The sequence below is a fragment of the Simochromis diagramma genome, unplaced genomic scaffold (genome assembly GCF_900408965.1).
Source record: "Simochromis diagramma unplaced genomic scaffold, fSimDia1.1 OVJJ01000487.1, whole genome shotgun sequence".
In the NCBI taxonomy this organism is placed as follows: domain Eukaryota; kingdom Metazoa; phylum Chordata; class Actinopteri; order Cichliformes; family Cichlidae; genus Simochromis; species Simochromis diagramma.
Genome location: NW_024387305.1, coordinates 1,683,460 through 1,701,803, shown reverse-complemented (window position 1 = coordinate 1,701,803; position 18,344 = coordinate 1,683,460). Strand labels below are relative to the sequence as shown.

The following is an 18,344-nucleotide window of genomic DNA, read 5'->3' as shown; positions in this document are numbered from 1 at the left end:
TTCCCATGATAGTCACCACAAACAGAGTTAGCTGAAAACTGCCTTGCTCAAATAAACCTTACCAACTAAATGCCACCCACATGCCCCTTAAATCAAAACAGTTTAACCCTGGAAAATGAAAAAAATGAATGTGAACATTAAACAGACTTAAAAAGGAGTTTAGGAGGCTAGTAAACACATATTTGAGCCTCTGTGTCATGGCATACTTCCTAATCAGTTAAACGAAGTCTGGCTTTGTTTTTCTTTACTGTGCACTGACTTGGAATATAAAGACCCCAGCTGTCACTCAACCCTCAACTGCCAGGGCCAGTCTCAATAAGTAATGTGACTGCAGGCTGAAGTACAAACAGACAGGCGAGGTCTGACACCTGCTGGAGAAGACGATCACTGCAAGAGTTCGTGTTTAGCCAGTCGTGGAAGCAGATTTTTGTTTTTTGTTTTTTAAGAACTACCAAACGCTACAAGTGAGATCTCATGCTGCCCTGGACCCTAAAACACAACTATCTAATGAATTTGTTAGGACAGCAGTGTTTTCATGAAGTCCTTGTTTGACAGTGCAAGCTATCCACTATTTTTCCAATAATTTCTTGTTTAATTCGATATAGCAAGTTATTATATTTTCTAAGAACTAATATGCATAAAGATTTTCTAGAAAGATCATTCAAATTCTCAAAAAGTTCACTTCGTGTGGCAGATCGTCTCATCAAAGAGAAACAAAACCCCTTTTAATTGGATCCTCAGCTAATTGCATGATGTCTCCCATGGCACTGCACGGTGAAGTGAAGCATAAGAAGAAAGAAGAATGCTGTCTTTGTTGCGTTTTTGCTGGCTTTGGCTCTGAAAACACTTTGGAAGCACTCTGCCGTGGATCCTGACAGTTTGTGGAAACTGATTTTAGTCTAATTGGAGTGTTGTGTTGTACTGTACTACCGTCCTCGAAACACGCAAAGCCAGGAGTGAAAATATAACAGACAAAAGGTAAGGAAATCAGTGTCCCGAATTTTGGATTTTGTCTGAAATGTCGCCTAATTTCACTTCTCATTTATGATCCACTTTAGGTCACTCGGGTCCTTTTGCCACTCCTAGTGCTGCTCTGTCATACTCTGTCTTTGCTTGACTGCAGGACTGGAGCCCTGAGCCTGATCAAAAGTACCACAGCAGCACAGGATCACAGTCATCAAGCCTCTAAAAATACCCAACTCTGTGCCGACCACCTTTCCAAGCTATATTCACCTCTGTGCTCCCCTCTTTGCAGTTCCACTCCTCCTTTGACCTTCCTCACTCCACTGCATGGGGCATCCTTGACTATTACCGTCCCACCGCAGCCTGAGCTTCTCACCACCATCTGCATTCAAATAAAATACCTATCTAATCTGCCACCTCTTGATTGTCTACTTTTGGGTTAACCATTTCTGTGTAACACTAGAACTCATTAGAGTTTGTACCTATACCTCAGAAGCACTATATGTTCTTTAACCATTGAATGTGCAACGCTCCTCCGTTTCTGCCCCATGCTTATGGTGCCTGCTTTCAAAAAGCAGACATGGTAACAGGAAAAACACTTGTTTAACTTTTAACAACCAGTGGGTGGCGCCATGCATCTTTTACGTACAGTCTATGATGTGAACATATCTTTACAGATTTAATTAAAAGTAAGATGGAATTTCTAATTTGCTAATTATTGAGAGAGAGCGACAGAGAGAGGAAAAAGTCAGCTATTTCCTCTCTTTATATTAGAAAAAAGGATTATCTTTGACTTTTAAAGGTAAGGAAGGACTCTCAGAACTTTGCCACTATTTCTTTGACTTTTTATGGTCTAAATGCTTACAAATTCAAGCTAAATAGATAACAAAATGCAATTTGAAACACTTGCAATTTTATTTAGTAAAAACTGTAAAGCACCTTTTGTATAATAATCATCCTTCCACAAAGGAGCTATATATATATATATATATATTCTGCTATAAATGACCATGCTTTCACTGCACTGCACAATAAAAAATTACTTCATTTGCTTAATTGCATTGCTTCTTCTTTCAGTGGTGGAAGCTTGAATCAAGCTCACTGGTTCTGGGTCATCACCCAGAGCTTATTACAAACAGTATAAAGGGATCAGCATCTCCCTCCCCTCAGTGTCCCCCAGAAACCTGAACAGAATAATGAGCAGTAAACAGGGAGAGTAGCAGAGAGGCAGAAGAGGGGGTCTCCAGCTCAAGGGCTGACAAAGAAGGGGGGGGGTCTCCACAAAGACTCACTCAAGCTGTTGCAGTCACATGGGCAGAGTTTTTTTCAATAAACCAATGAAAAGAGTTTTACAGCCCAGCCTTGAGTCCTTGTTTTGGATGTCAGTGGCAGCAACATGAGTGAATCCGCACAAGACAGAGTGCCGACGGCAGTGAACCTCCACCTGAACGGGACCGCAGCTTTGGAGCAGCAAGACGAGAACATGAGCTCCGGCCTGTTTGGTACGTAATGTTCTTCTGTTAATTTCTCAGAACTCTTATCATACAGTTTAACTGTTTTCCCCCTTTGCTTTCTGCCACCCAGATATCAAAGTGTTTAACTTTGTGATGATCACTTTGGCCTTTTGTATACTTGCCATCACTGGCTTGTACTGCATTACCGTCTGCTACAACCGTTCCAGGTGAGCCTAAAGGACCAAAGCATGTTTATAGATATGTGCAACTCCTAGCTTAATTGAGGTAACAGCTGAATGAAATTGTGTATTTGTTTAAATTAAAACTGATAATCTTAAAGAGTGACCAGGTAATCCAAAGTAAAGTTACATGTCAGTGTAATTACTACTGCTTTGTTCAACAGGCAGTCAAAAAGAGCACAATTATACGAGAGCGCAGTGACCCGAGGCGAGCCGGAGAATCCCGTGGCAGTCAAAGCAGTGAAGAGATCGACGAGTTTCATCAACCCTCTCACCTTCTTCAGGAAACCAGAGGCACCAAAGGACAACTCCCGGATCTATTACATCTACAGTAACCCGCTGCCCGTAGGAGGGAAGGATGAAGATGAGGAGGGAGCCAATAAAGCCATTGAGGTACCAGAGGAGCAACAGGTGCTCTCATTGTCTCACTCGTTTCAAGAGTTCGCCAGTAATCCCAAAAGTGGCGTCGTCCTGGACCCTCCAATATTTTACATGCAGCTTTAGAGGGTGGGAAACAGTTCTAACAAGATTAGCTAGAGGCACTTGACTCAGTCTGAAAGGTTTGAAGTTTGACACCTCAAGCTATGTGTATGAAAACTTCTCACCAAGATGTGAAGGGCACTACATCAGTTGTACAACCTAGATTCAGTAGTCTGTGATACACTACTCAGAACTACTACTACTGTAGATTTCTTTTGCTCTAAAAGAATCTGAATAATGTATTCCATGTTTCATGAACACTCAATATATGCTAATAGTTCATCAGAAGTTATTTCCCCTCACAAAACAGTAAGCATATAAAAGTGCTTCTTGCTTTTGACAGATCTTTAATAAAACTGCTGATGTAATGTGCTTTACAAAAGAAGCTGGGTGCGAGACATGGAGAAACATGAGAAAATACAAACGTTTATCACTGCAGAGCAATCAACAGTAATCCTGGGCAAAATGATCATGGTCCTCAGATGATCAGCTGGGTCTCTCTGATCAGCCACTCTAATGCCTCCTGCCTACCCTGCCTCTCCAACTCTGCTCCAACCACCTCCCGACACTTCCTGTGGTACTCATTCACCCAGTCTAGCTGCAGGAGAGGAGAGCCAAGAGTCAAACCACATATACACGGCATAATGTAATACAGGATTTCAATAACATTGCAAGCTGAGAATGTTCATATTCACTGCACAGAATAAAAAGCTGATAATACTGGATGTGCAGAATTTGAAGTTTTTACCACATATATAACTGTGATAAACTCCGAGTTAGGGCTGTGCGATATGACCAAAATCTCATATCCCGATATTAAGACATCTATCGTCCGATAACGATATAAATCACAAAAATGTAACATTTTCTGTAAATTCTGTGAATCTCGGGCAGCTCGACTTGCGTTAAGTGTTTCCAGCTGGACGTCATGTATCTGGAGTCGAGTGTTTTAACCGATGCATGAAACTACACATTTTTAGACGTAAGTTGTAACAGCCGCCGGTTTTTTTGTGAGTATTTATTACATGGCGTGCTGCGGGGAAAAGCCTGTTCTAACGTTTGAGTCTAAGGTTTATTTTTTAGCACCTGGCGGCTCTTTTTTGCTTCCCATCCGTAAACACTCTGCATCTTTCACGTGATTCAGTTTATTTTGAAAAGTCTCAACAGGATCTTGAACTTTATTGTGAAAGGTTTATGTGGAACAAGCGGACACACGGTGGTTTTACCGTCGTCGTTGCTAACGACAACGCATAAAAACAAACGCTCGTCTGTCTGTAGTGTGGTTATATTCAATGTAAGAGAAAGAGACAACTTTAAGAAATTAATATAGCCACTACAGTGACCATCAAAATAACGAAAAAAATATTGCTGTAAACAGTTCATTTTGCGACACCACGAAACAAACGATTGCGTAAAAAATATATCGTTATATCGAACAACCCTACTCCGAGTATACATATACAGATTTTTCTTTTTATCCGAGTACCAAAACCTTACCTCCTTCTGAGTGAGAAGCTCTGTATTCATCATTTTCACTTGGATGGGAACCAGAGTGAGAGGCTCAAATGTCAGACTACCCCTGTTTCTGTAGTTGTACTGCACATACAGACAGAAAAACAAAAACATCATTAATTCATCTCATTATTTTGCTACAAAGAATTAAAAGTAAAGAACATCTTAATGGTTATAACGACTCATAGATATTTAGAGAATGTGTAAAAAAAAAAAAATCGTATGTTTGATCTACTGCATTTCTGAACATTCATTTGACCCGTTTTAACACGTACTTTGGGCTTAGCTGGTACAACAAGGACCACATTTTCCAGACGAATGCCAAAAGATCCATCTTCATAGTATCCAGGTTCTACAAAGAAATAACAAACACACAAATTATAGCCAGCTGAGCTTTGGTAGACTTATCCTCCTAGGACCTGGCGTCCACACATGTGGACATCACATTTTGGGTTTTCTAGACTAAAATACTACATTTTGCTCTACAAGTGCCTGATATCCACTTACGAGGACATTAGACTGCCACTAATCTATCAAAAAGTGAATGTCCTGATATGTGGATCCGTTTTTTCTCAGAAACAAAAGTCAGTTTTTTTTAAAAAACAAACAAACACGTAATTCTTTGTTTTTACATTCATCCCAATCAGCCCAAATAGCAAAGAGAAAGAAAAAATGCATGCCATGAAAGAGTTCGGGTACTTAGGAGGTTAAATTTGGATATTTTTATAAGATTTTCTTTCAATCTCTGGAAAAACTACAGGTTCCTCTTTTGACTTGTACACTACTTAGATAAGCAGATATCTCCAGAGGAGATACAATGATGTAGCAGTTTTTGACTGTATTATATCACAGAAAAAAAAAAAATAGAAGGTTAATGGAAAAAGTCAATTAATTATTGACTTTGTTTCATTTCCAGTGTACTCACGGTATTTATTGTTTTAGCTCTTTCCTGAATTTGCTGCTGGGGTTTCTCTGAATAACTGGACATTTATTAATCGAACAGCTGCTCTGTAAACACTGCAAATGCAACAGATTCTTCATTTTATGATCCATTACATACAGTAGATCATACCATCACTGACAATCATGCCGGCCTCCAGCGGTTCATCTGCGAAGGTTTTGTAGCTGATGCCGCAAGGCCCCTCGTGAACGTTGAGGAAACAGCCCACCCCGTGACCTGTACCATGGAGGTAGTCCAGCCCAGACTCCCACAGGGCTGCACGGGCAAACGAATCCAAGAGGTGGCCTGGTAAAGGAATAGAGGTTTAGATCAAAATTTCAAAAGGTCTTTTACTTCTCTGCTTGTGCATGTTAAAATACTGAGTGTATGATCATAAAATACTGGTGGCCGCCAGTGGTAACTCTTAGCCTACTAGTAGATGCACCTATGGTAATAATTTCAAACTTCCATGTCCCCTGGCAGGGTGACAGCTTCTGGCTTTTTCCGCGATATAATCATAACACGATTGTTCTTCCTTTGGCATAAGACACAGTTCAAGATTGTAAGTAAACAAGCTTGATTGGCCAAAAAGATGCCCGTGTTATGAGCGACAAAATGTTTATCTTGTAGAAATAAAACATGTATTCCTGAATAGACAGAACAAGTACTAATCACCATGAGTCATCTGGAACTTTGTTAGCTATTTTGGTGTAAAATCGTCATTTTTAACATCCGTGTACTGAAAACAACATCAGCATAGTCTTAACGACAGAGCCGAGTGCTGCACCTTTTGTTCCATTGGGGAAAATGGCAGCGCTGACAGCTATGTGTCCCTTCAGTACGTAGGTAAAGCATTCCTATGAGGAAAATAACACACATATTACAAAGATACATATAATAGTCTTTGTAAATAAACAGTACTGAGTCAACCTAAGTGTAATTCAATTAAATTAACCGGTGGCAGGAAATATTCTGAGCAATCACACAAACTTACCTTCTCAAAAGCAGATGGTGTCCCGAAGTGCATGGTACGTGTGACGTCTGTTGTTCCATCACTGCAAAAGACGTAAAGAGGTAACTGATTATCCTAAAGACATCTGCTCTGCAGCATTTAAAAACAACCTTACTTACACGTATTGAGCTCCAGAGTCGATGAGATAAACTTCATTTACGGTGAGGGTCCTGTTGGTCTCAGGCAGTGGTCTACAAGCAAAAAAAAACAAAACACACAACATGAAATCACAAATACAAGCTAAAACTATGAATTAACAAAAATGACACAAATACAGTTTTTATTTGCAAACTAACCCGTAATGTATGATCGCTCCATGTGGACCAACACTGGAAATTGTTGGGAAGCTGAGACCCACAAAATCTTTCTGCTGACTGAAAAAAGTGCAAGAAAATGGTAAGCATTAATGACAGTCATAATTATACCATGAGAAATATTTTAAATATTTACATTGGAGAGACCAAACAGCCACTTCACAAGCGCATGGCACAACATAGAAGAGCCACCTCCACAGGACAAGACTCAGCTGTCCATCTTAAGGATAAAGGTCACTCTTTCGAGGATGCCAATGTTCACATTTTGGACAGAGAGGACAGATGGTTTGAAAGAGGAGTGAAAGAAGCCATCTATGTCCACTGTGAGCGGCCATCTTTGAACAGAGGCGGTGGTTTACGACACCAACTGTCTGCCATCTATAATCCAGTTTTGAGTTCCCTCCCCAGACGCCTTAACGCCCACTCACATCCTGGGCCATCTGACCTCAGGAATTCGCATGATAAGGTGGGGCCAGGTTTCACAATGAGCTCACACGAAACTCTGGCTGATTGGGACCCACGCCCAGTGTCACACCTTGGCTCAGGTGATTAGAGGATTAGAGGTCCTTTTGTCCCTCTGTGGGGGGATACTCCCACTAGGTTTAAATCTGGGACTCCCCACCATTTGACCTAAGAACTGAAGAAGCTTCTCGGATGAGAGGTGAAACGTCTTCAAGCAACTTAAAGAAGTCCAGACGCTTTTCTGTGCAAGCTCCTTTGACTACGATGACCTGGATGACTGAGAACCTTCACAGACATTTTAAATTAAAAAAGAAAACCAATTATTATTTTTTTTGTTATTTTTCCGAGATGCAACTGTTTCTTGATGACAGCTTTGGTTTCAAAAGGTAGCCACATGCAATAGTTCTTAATTACCAGTTAAGTGGTAACGGACAAATTTCTTCTTTTTAATGTGATTGAGATGATCGGGGTTTGTTGTTATACAGCAAACAGCTACATTTTAATCAATAACAACTTCTCCGCCTGCTTCCAGCACTTCCTGCTAGCACCTGGTGGGAGTTTGTTTCCCATATTTGCACTATTTGTGCTTACTATAGAAAAGGCAAATGTGCCATTTATTAGTTTTAAAAAAAGTATTTTTTTAAATGACATATGACACTTTCACCTTTTCCCCCCAGAGGGATAAAAATATTGCAAAAGCTTAATACCAGGTTAAGATTAATACCAGAACTTCAGCACTTTGTTTTCCTCCTATGTCCAGTAGAGGGAGCTGTGACCAGTCTGTGCTCTGCACACTTTTACTCTGCAAGTTTACACAAGGGGCTTCAAACCAAATAGTCTTACATCTGAGTGGGTTTAAAGGAAAAGACAAAAAAAAAAAAGCAAACAAAATATAACAGAAATAAAAAGCAAAAGAAAAGGCTCACAAAACAAATAAGCAAAACCCTCACAGAACACAAGAAACTTAAGTTTTAGGAGACAAAGAGACGGACCAACCACGGAAGTGATGAGCTCACAGTAAACATCTAACAGAAAACTTGTATTTACAGTATTATATTAATATTGCAATTACAGTACAACACAAAAACACACGCTTCGTATTGTGATTATATTTTAGTTTTCCATAAAGAAAAGAGTTTAGAGAAGTGAATGCATTTTAGAAATACAGTTGTAAACGCTTGCTTGTAATTAAAACATAATCGGCCCAGTTTCAGATAAGTGACAATAAATGATCTTAATCCATCCATGTGATGGCAGACAGAGGTTCCCGTTTCTGGTAAAGACGGCTTTGTGCTCTATTTTTACCTTACCATTTAATTAAAAACCTTTTCAGTTGCACATGAGGGAGGATGCAGATTGGAACTGGACCAGCATCTTTTAAAGACATCCTTTCCAAGAAGGAAGCTGTTGAAGCTAAACTGGATGAGCTTGATCAATGTTATGTTAAACAAAAAAGCAAAACAAAACACACCTACGTAATTCTTCTGCCTTATCAGCAGCAGATATCTCAGTCACGTTGCCGTTTGGAATCTGTAAAATTACAAAAACCAACGCATGTGAAACTCAACAAGGAGACAACAAGGAAGACGTTAAAGCTCATGACAAAATGTCATGTGACCATAGCATTCCTACACTCACAGTGAAAAAAAAAAATGAAACGTGTGTTTCCTGGAGTAAGTGAAAATCTGTAGAGGGTCTTTCCCTTACAATACAAGGCAACTGTTGTGATTAGGTGCTATATGAACTTTTCAATTGAATTGAAGCCGGAATTGAAAATTCCAGAGATGCATGCATGAAATTAAGATAAAAAAAAAAAACAAAACAAAAAAAATACAATACCTCCTTTTCCAACCAAGCAAAGAGTTCACAAAGTGCCACTGCATCTTTGATCTGTTGGCAAAAACACAAACACACAGTTTATAAAAATATTAGACACACTAATATGTTTTACTCTACATATTTCAGGGGTCAGTGATTCTTACATGTGCCATTTTCATGCCTTGAATCTCTGTGGCATTTTTCACAGCTTTGCCGAGGCAGAGTGGAGTGTAGGGAATTGGAGATCGGTGAGTCTTCACCAAAAACAAAAAACAAAACAACATCAGGAGAAAACATTAAAAAACATGCAGCTCTTCTACTATTTTTTTTAAATATATTCATACTAAATGAGAAATATTTATTGTATTTTGCTGTATTTTTATGAATGTAATGAACCAGTTTCACATCGGGTAGAGCAGAGTCATGTTACATATTAAGAGTTGTTAGTTTTGCTAAAGTTACAATATATTTTTCAAGTTTTACTTGCTAATGCAGGTGAGAAAATGAGTATTTCTACCAGACACTTAAATGTCTGTAATCTTATAGGTCTCTGTCCTATTTAAAACATAGCATGTTTTCAAAAATCTGACCCAATAATCTGAGAATGTGTCATCTGATAGGTACAAGGAAACAGACAGGCAATATTTTTCTAAACTGTAAAAACTCTCTGACATTTACAAATAACCTCTGAGCCACAAAGTACTCAGGTATGTTTTCACCAACCACTGGTATTTAAAGCAGATACTACTTCTTCATATTTGTGTAAACAGACACGACCTAGATGCAATCCAGCTTGTTTTGGTTCTTTATCTTCTTTTGTGAACACCAGAAGCCAACGATGAGCCTCTAAACATGAACTATTTATATCTACAGTGAGGAAACGATCACTGCTGAATTTATGAGACCAAACAGCTTTTAAAGGATGCCAAAGACAAGATTTTAGACCTGCATGAGCCTGGAACTGTTGGTACGATTATTCAGAAGTGGCCGATATACAAAATGACCTTCAACCACCCTCTGTCTGGAGCTCCATGTAAGACCCTGCCTCATGGGTGGTTGGCAAGGATGTCTTACTTCAGTGCTTGGCAACAAAGATTTCTCCACCAAGGACTACGTCATGTTCTGCTTGAGGATTGAATACTTATTTCACTCTCTGATATGAAAATCAGTTTATAACTTTTATGTAACGTGTTTGTTTTGGATTTGCAGTCGATATTCTGTCTCTTCCTGTTCAAATGAAACTACCACATGAATTACAGCACGTTCACTTCTTCATAAGGGAGCAAACTTACAAATTTTGCAGTGACTCAAGTAATGATTTCCCTCTTGATTAATCATTTCTCTCACCTTAGGGATGACCTGTGTGAGAGCACAACTGGCTTTATCACAAATCCACACTTTGTCCTTTGGGCCAAGTGCAGCACAGATGGCCTGGAGCTCAGTGTAGACCGACTCATACGGAAATGTCTGGATGCTCAGCTCAGGTTTGCTAGGGGAGTCCAGCTGCAGATGCACTCTCACTGCAGGGTCAGAAAGACGCTTGAGGTCCACAAAAAACCTGCAGAGAGGAAAGGGTTGCTGAGTGAAAAAGTGAAATGGTTAACACAGGAGGAAACCCTGTTCCTCTGGCTCTGGGAGGTGTAATCTACTGGATGTGCCCTTAACTAGGTACTAAATACATACAGTGTACATATCGCAATACATATAGTATACAATCTGGTTGCATACAATTATCTTTCATTAGCACTAACAGATGTGATTGCACTAAACACAATGAAAATGCACCTTCAGTTATTCTGACATCTCTCAAATTATACAAACTACTGTCTAAGTTTTACAGTAAAGCACTGTTTGTCCAAATTCATAATCACTGATGCATCATACTGGACGTCACCTTATTGTATTCATTCCCACAATGGTATATGCAAAGAAAACTGGGTTGTACTCAATGTCTGCCCCGCGAAGGTTGAAAAGCCCTGAGAAAACAAAACGATAAGATGACAGGTTTAAAAAATTAAACAAACAAAAGAAAAAAAAAAGAAATACCCTATTCTTCCTTCTATTATGATGCATCACATAGCAATGAATACTTTAATTCTCATGAAACAATGAGCCAGTATGAAGTGGGTGGTGTAAAATATCAGTGTTATTATTGAACTGTCATTCATCCTTACAGGTTTCATCTCTATAATCTGCTGGTTGAAGTCATCCAGCCCTAAATGTTACCTGCTGACAATCAAAATAAGTCTTCATCTAATAAACAGGACAATCAGAAACAAGAGCAAATAAAGCACAGTGAACGCTGAGGCCCTCGAATCTAAAGGGACACTCGCACATGTGTCCTCTGCTTGTTATCATGTACCGAACAGTAATATTTAAATTATGCACATTGAAGAGCTTAACTGAACTGCACTCAGGAGCAGGATAGGAAAACTGAACCGTACACGCAATCTCATCCAGTGCTGTTGCAACAAACCAGGTGATCTTCCTCTCTGACATCTTGGCTCGCAGCGTTGTGATCTTGTCTTGCCAGGAAATACCTACACAAAGCATAAATAACACACAAAGACACAAGTTTGTTTCATACAATGCCTATACATCTAGTTACTGAAGACTGGAAACGTAATTAAAAATGCCAAAAATGTGTCTAGATTATGTGGATTTCTAAAAGTATTACACAATTTTTTTTTTTTTTTTTTTTTTTTTAAACAGACAAACACTTAATAAGCTACTATTAAAAATAAAAGAGGCTACATGTAAAATGGTTTTAATGCTATTTAATTGCACTGACCAGTGAAGTCTAATCCCAGGCTGCGGAGTTGTGTGCTGGGTCTTTCTGGTCGGTCCGGCCAGACGGCATCGATAAGGTTATCCTGCACTGCTACCAACGAGTGGCCAGCACTGGACAGAGCCTTGAACATATTCTTCCATTGGTCTGAAACACAATATGAGATTTCTTAACAAGCACAAATATCAAATAAAAAACAGTGTTATGAAGGGTGTTGAACACAAAGTATCCTTGTATGCAGATGATCTCTTAATCTTTATCTCAAATCCCAAAATATCTATACCTACGTTGCTATCCATACTTCGCCAATTTGGCCAGTTTTCAGGATACAAGCTCAACCTATACAAAAGTGAGTTGTTTCCTGTGGATGGAGATGCATCAGTGTATGACTATACTACCCTCCCCTTTAAAATGGCAGGAAATCAATTTACATATCTAGGTGTAATAATTACAAGGAAGCATAATTGTCTCTTCAAAGCGAACCTTTTCCCTCTGTTAAATAATACAAAAAAAACATCTGGCACAGTGGTCTCCTCTCTCCACCTCTTTGGTGGGAAGAATCAACTCAATCAAAATGAATATACTTCCTAAATTTTTGTATCTCTTCCAATTGTTACCAGTATTTATCCCCAAATCCTTCTTTGATTCATTGGACTCAATTATCTCCTCTTATATATGGAGAGGTAAACGACCTCGATTGAACAAGGCTCAACTCCAAAAACCCAAAAGTCGTGGAGGCTTGGCACTGCCTAACTTTCGATATTACTATTGGGCAGCAAATATGCGCTACATTATTTCTTGGCTGTACTTCCAAAACAAAGGTAATTGCCCGTCCTGGGTGCTCATGGAGTTGAACTCAACTACAGGCTCTTCTGTCCTGGCCCTGATTGGTTCTTCACTCCCCCTTCCCCCAAACAAGACAATTGATAATCCAGTTGTCTGGCACACGGTGAGGGTGTGGGCTCAGATGAGGAAGCATTTTCGATTTACAGGCTTCTCCCTTCTGAGTCCAATTTTTTCTAACCCTTTTTTTTCAGCCATCATTATCTGATCCTATATTTCGAGATTGGCGTGACAGGGGCATTACATGTTTCAATGATCTGTTTTCTGACAATATCTTTGCATCTTTTGCTCAGCTTTCTGAAAAGTTCAATCTCCCACGTACACATCTTTTCAGATATCTGCAGACCAGACATTCCCTCCAATCTCAGATTCCAAACTTCCCAGTTGCACCAGCTGCAAGCCCAGGGGATATGCTCCTTACCCTAGTTCCAACACGTAAAGGGTTTATCTCTCTTATCGATGACAGGCTGGTGAGCATGAACGGTTCTTCGATAGATCGGATTAAAACGGCCTGGGAACAAGATTTAAATCGCTCATTGTCTATGGATACTTGGGACCTAATACTCAAGTTAGTTAACTCCACATCCCTATGTGTCCCGCCACTGTCTTTTACAATTTAAGGTCGTGCATAGGTTTCATCTCTCCAAAGTCAAACTATCTCGTATGTATCCGGATGTTGACCCCACTTGTGATAAGTGTGGGAGTGCGGAGGCTTCCCTTATCCATATGTTCTGGACGTGCCCTAGCCTTGAAGGATTCTGGAGAGATGTATTTCAAACCTTGTCCCTAATTCTTGGACACCATATGGATCCTAACCCATTACTTGCGCTTTTTGGCACCACTGGAGAGGCTGATGCACGGTTGACCTCGTCACAGCGTTGCATGCTCTCCTTCGCCTCCCTTGTAGCTAGGCGTGCAATCCTACTAAGATGGAGGGGTGCCCCTTTGCCCACCCAGACGCAATGGCTGAGGGACCTTATGTACTATCTGAGCCTTGAAAAGATCCGATATGTGATTAGTAATAACAGCGGTAAGTTTTACAAGGTGTGGGGGCAATTCCTGAAATACTTTTCCAGCCTCCAGGTTGCGAACCTGACTTCCAGCATTACTCAGTAAGTCCTCCCCCCCCCCTTCTTCTTCTTCTTCTTTTTTTCTTAAATGTTGTTATTTTATTTATTTATTTTTTTTTCTAGTCGTGTGTTTGTCTTATTTTTGTTGTTGTTGTTGTATTTGCAATGTTTTTTTTGTATTTTTTATTTTCATGTGGGTTTTTTTGTTTTGTCTTGCTTTGTTTATTTTTTTTTCTTTTTGTTTTGTTTTGTTTTGTTTTATTTATTTATTTTTCCCTACCTGGCCTGAGGGATAGGGGTTCTAAGTGGTATGGGTAGGGGGTAAACTGATGTAAGCAAGAGACATGTGAGTGTGTCATTATTTCAGTTCAAACAGTCACTGTGAAACTTGTCTGTTGTTTAATGATTCTGTGTGTGTGTGTGTGTGTGTGTGTGTGTGTGTGTGTGTGTGTGTGTGTGTGTGTGTGTGTATCTGTTTTTCTTTGTTGCTTTAAATCAATAAAAATATCTTTGAGAAAAAAAAAAACAGAGTGTTACTTCATAGGGGCAACAGAGTCACACTCTGCAGTAATCTCGGCAGATCAAGTGATTTAAATATCAGCCAGCACGCATAGTTTCATAGTCCAACCAGCTAATCTCATGAAGCTCATGCTGATTAAGTCGTATTAGCCTACTTACAGTTATTGCAAGCTGTTTGGCAACCCACATCCACCCAAATTTGTCCTTTGATTCGGTTTTTGACAATTCAGATAACTTTATTTATCTCCATGTGGGTATTAGATGATGTCTTACTTATCTGTTGTCAACCATGTGTGCTGTTCTATACTATGCTATTGATATAAATTTGAAGTTAAAAAGAAATGGCCATCGATTGTAAACAATATTCTTCTGATTATACAGATCCTAACTGAATTTTTATTTATTTATTTATTTTGGGTGATTTGTGGGTCTGAAGTGGAGATGCTGCAGGCTGCCTCTACTCTACAACACAATGCAAGTGTATTTGTCTGAGAGCTTACGAATTCCTCCATTTTTTTTTGTGCAAGTTAAAATCTAATAAGATGAGCTAGAAATGTTCAAATCATGCACTCTTGTTGCATACTGGAATATTTCCTTTAGCCTCGGTTGCCTCACTTCAGCATGAGCGGATTTCCAAGTAAAGCTTGCAATGCTAATTCACTGAACTAACATGAATATGATACTGTAGCTTACCAGCAGCAATGATCCAAGGATCTACTCCCACTTTTGAGTTTTCAGGAAGAACACTGATCAGCCAGTCTTCCTGTGAGGGTGTCTCCTTCAGCCCTGTATATGATTATTAAAATCAGTTTATGACACCTTCAAGACATGTGAATGTATAATATATATGACTCATACCAATGTGGAAGATGGAATACTAAAATGTATGAGTGTCTACACTTGGTGCGGACACAAATAGTGTCTAAACTCAAGTTTGGGACACTTTTTCCAGTCTTAGAAAAAATAAACATTCTGACTTATTGTCTAGCTGTGACTCAAGCCTTATTACTCATGCTGTGACAGATCTAAATGTCCATGTTGTGCCTGTGCAGCTGCTCCATTAGAGAGCCTCAAACTTTAAAAGCACATGTAGTTAAATATAACTTATAAAATGAGAGGAAAAAAGATCCGTTGGTGTTTGTACTTTATGTAACAGAGAGATTTTTTCATCACTGAAACACCAAGGTGGACATTACCCATCTTCATCAGGGTCCAGTTGTTGTCCATCTGCTGGTTGGCTTGCAGGAAGTATCGGCCATCAGTCCACATTGCAGCATGCTGCTCTGTAACGATGGCTGTGCCTGAATGGCAAAGTATGGAAGAAATTTTGTTCAGCACTTTCTTTTGGCTACTTGGCTTTATTTGTACAAAAAGCATATCTATTCATTTCTCTGAAGCAACATATAAGGTTTATACCTCTGAAATGACAGCAGTGAACAAGCAGCCTGAGAAAGAGTGAATTCTTCTTGTCTCGTGTAAAACTGTGGTTATGTCAGGGCAGAAGGCCAGATTTCCACAGTGTTTTCTTACGTTTAAAAAAAACAAAAAAAACAACACCTTTCTTGAAAGTTCACAGCCTTTAATGGGAAAGAAAACTACTTTTCAACATGAAACTAGGTGCACTGGTGTTTTTTGTTCTGCTTTACCCTTAACAAACGAGCCTGAACGAGAGATATCAAATATCATTCTGAGTTATCAAATGTTCCAGATTTTTTTGCAGTGAAAATGTTTGATTATACTTACACTTGAGTGTGCAATGGGAATCATGCACAAGCAATACAAACCTGCAGAGCCGTCGAATCCAGAGATGAATTCACGTCTGCAGTCACACGGTGCAATGTATTCACTCTGAAAGTCACAGGGACACGGGAGAAATCAGCTTCATTAACAATCACTGTGAAGTGGCCATCCACCCAACAAACATTTTAATTGCCACCATCGCTGCTAGTCATGTGCATGAAGAAAAGGGCAGGGTTAGGGAAGTGTAATGAGCAAAGGGCTACAATCAGTTGCAAAGGTCAGACAAGACCATGAGAAGTAAATTAAAGTGAATTAAGAAGTGAATTGAGTTCACAGTGAGAAGGGAAATTAGAGAAGTGACAGAAGTAAGAGGAGCAGCTGAGAGATTTTCCATGTGTCTTTCTAACGGGTTGTGTAAAGATATTTATTGTAGTAAATGTGATTTGATTTACCTGATGTGCATCTCCAGATGGGATTATGTAGGCTTGTATAGGCTCAGAGAAGTATTTACAGTTCTTCATTGCCTGACGGAGCTGCCTGAGCAGCTCTCCAGTTATCTTTGGAGACATAGCCTTTTCTGGATGGCAAAGGAGATATGTTTGAAAGAAGTCAAGAAAAACATTAAAATAAAAGAAAATAAAAAAAATAAAAAATCGAAACATACATAGTTTAAAAAAAAGCAATCTCAAAATGCATCATAAGATAGGCTCTAGTTTCTTGTCAAAGCACAGATCAGTGTCCAAAAACACTGATGTCAAGCACTGATACACCAGTACTCAATAGGTAATCAGATATTCTGGTACAATTCCAAAACACAGATGTGGTTCTTTACAGATTACCTGACTTTTCGGATGGCATGTTGAATTCAGATGACTGAAACTGAACAGACTGACGACAACCTACCAAACTATTCACGTGGAGCTCAAAGTCACAGGCCACACCTGGACCTTTGTTCTGCTGCAGTATGCTGAATAAGCAACTGTTACTGAAGTCAGAGTTAAATATTAAAAGAATAAACTGACTGGGTTGAGGTGGCATTTGTGTGACCCTTTGCACTACAATAATCACCTACAGCAGTGGATTTCCCCCATCACTCTCCACAGTGAGTGTGAGGCTGTGTAAAAAGAATCCACAAACCGACCAATCAGGTAGCAGTATTGTACATCGATGAGGTCTCCTATTGGCTAGAAGCTCAGCGTGCGGTTGTTGTTTACAAGTTGACATGAAAAGAATCAGCTGTATTCAGTATCTGAACCACTAGCTAGTTAATTTTCTCAATAAAATCCAATTATTGTATCTGAGTGTGTTTTTAAAAAGTAATAAAACAGACAAACGCAGAGTCTGTAGCCGACTTTTGTTTCCATTAAGGCATCACTTTTTTCCTTGAAAAGGCCAAACAGAACACACAAATAACTAATTCATTCCGAGTATCGGCGATGGATTTACATGTGGGTGTGGTAACACACCGGTGAAATATTAGGAAAGTTGCTAGCTAATTATCCAGCTTTACAGCTGAAAGGAAGCGCTTTTCTCGCAGCTTTCGTGACAGACAATACTACAGGCGTGGGCGGACTGGTCGTTTTCCTCGTTTTGAAAACAGTCCACAGCCTTCTGTACTCGCGCTGAGCCGCCTTGAAACAAAACGCTAGCATTTCAGTCCGCAGCTAGCGACCATAAAACGGTAAAGTAGCCCCCCGCATGCAGCCAGTGAAATGCTGAATACACACCCGGTGGTTTCGCCTTGAAAATGCGACACTCAGATTTAAAATCGAAGCGCTCTTTTAACCAGCTCGGACCTTGTGTTAATTTACAAAACAGGAGGCTGCCATTTCGTTGTTGACGTTTGTGGTCACGTGACTGTAGCTTCTTCCAGTAGACGTAGCGGGATCCAGACTCGCCTCTTCCTCTGTGAATAATTCATGCGCTCTCTACTGCAAACACATAAACAAAATACCATTTCATTAATATTTAAGACGGTGTCTACGCAGTAGATCTCTGAGAGTGCGAAAAGAATCAAAGTATGTAAAGTAAGTAAAAGGCTACATGTGAAAGAACTGAATCAAGCACACAAATATACACGATGATCAGCCTGCATCTAATATATCATTAGTTCAATTCAATTACTTTGGTTTTAAGTTGTGGCTTCTAATAATTTGTATTTGTTCATTATTAGTTTTAAAGATTTCTATT

At 39.5% G+C, this 18,344-nt stretch overlaps 2 protein-coding genes across 4 annotated transcripts; one reads left to right on the top strand and one right to left on the bottom strand.

Moving 5' to 3' along the window:
- The first annotated feature begins 1,949 nt into the window (after window positions 1-1,949).
- On the top strand, window positions 1,950-3,602 carry si:dkey-246e1.3. Its single transcript, XM_040004715.1, has 3 exons — window positions 1,950-2,465; window positions 2,548-2,644; window positions 2,821-3,602. The coding sequence occupies exons 1-3, from the start codon at window positions 2,360-2,362 to the stop codon at window positions 3,158-3,160; spliced, it is 543 nt and encodes a 180-aa protein (XP_039860649.1). The 5' UTR covers window positions 1,950-2,359; the 3' UTR covers window positions 3,161-3,602.
- On the bottom strand, window positions 3,464-18,017 carry xpnpep1 (X-prolyl aminopeptidase (aminopeptidase P) 1, soluble). Of its 3 annotated transcripts, none has more exons than XM_040004713.1 (20): window positions 17,882-18,017; window positions 16,607-16,731; window positions 16,199-16,262; window positions 15,611-15,715; window positions 15,108-15,200; window positions 11,986-12,129; window positions 11,639-11,734; window positions 11,089-11,170; window positions 10,542-10,752; window positions 9,359-9,448; window positions 9,216-9,266; window positions 8,848-8,906; window positions 6,897-6,974; window positions 6,720-6,791; window positions 6,583-6,643; window positions 6,376-6,445; window positions 5,721-5,894; window positions 4,924-5,000; window positions 4,634-4,732; window positions 3,464-3,734 (listed from the first exon to the last, which is right to left on the bottom strand). In XM_040004713.1, the coding sequence occupies exons 2-20, from the start codon at window positions 16,721-16,723 to the stop codon at window positions 3,615-3,617; spliced, it is 1,863 nt and encodes a 620-aa protein (XP_039860647.1). In that variant the 5' UTR covers window positions 16,724-16,731; window positions 17,882-18,017; the 3' UTR covers window positions 3,464-3,614. The 3 variants fall into 3 exon arrangements, with proteins under 3 accessions (XP_039860647.1, XP_039860646.1, XP_039860648.1); XM_040004712.1 differs by lacking the exon at window positions 17,882-18,017 and adding an exon at window positions 16,994-17,851; XM_040004714.1 differs by lacking the exon at window positions 17,882-18,017 and adding an exon at window positions 17,058-17,851.
- Between the last annotated feature and the right edge of the window lie 327 nt (window positions 18,018-18,344).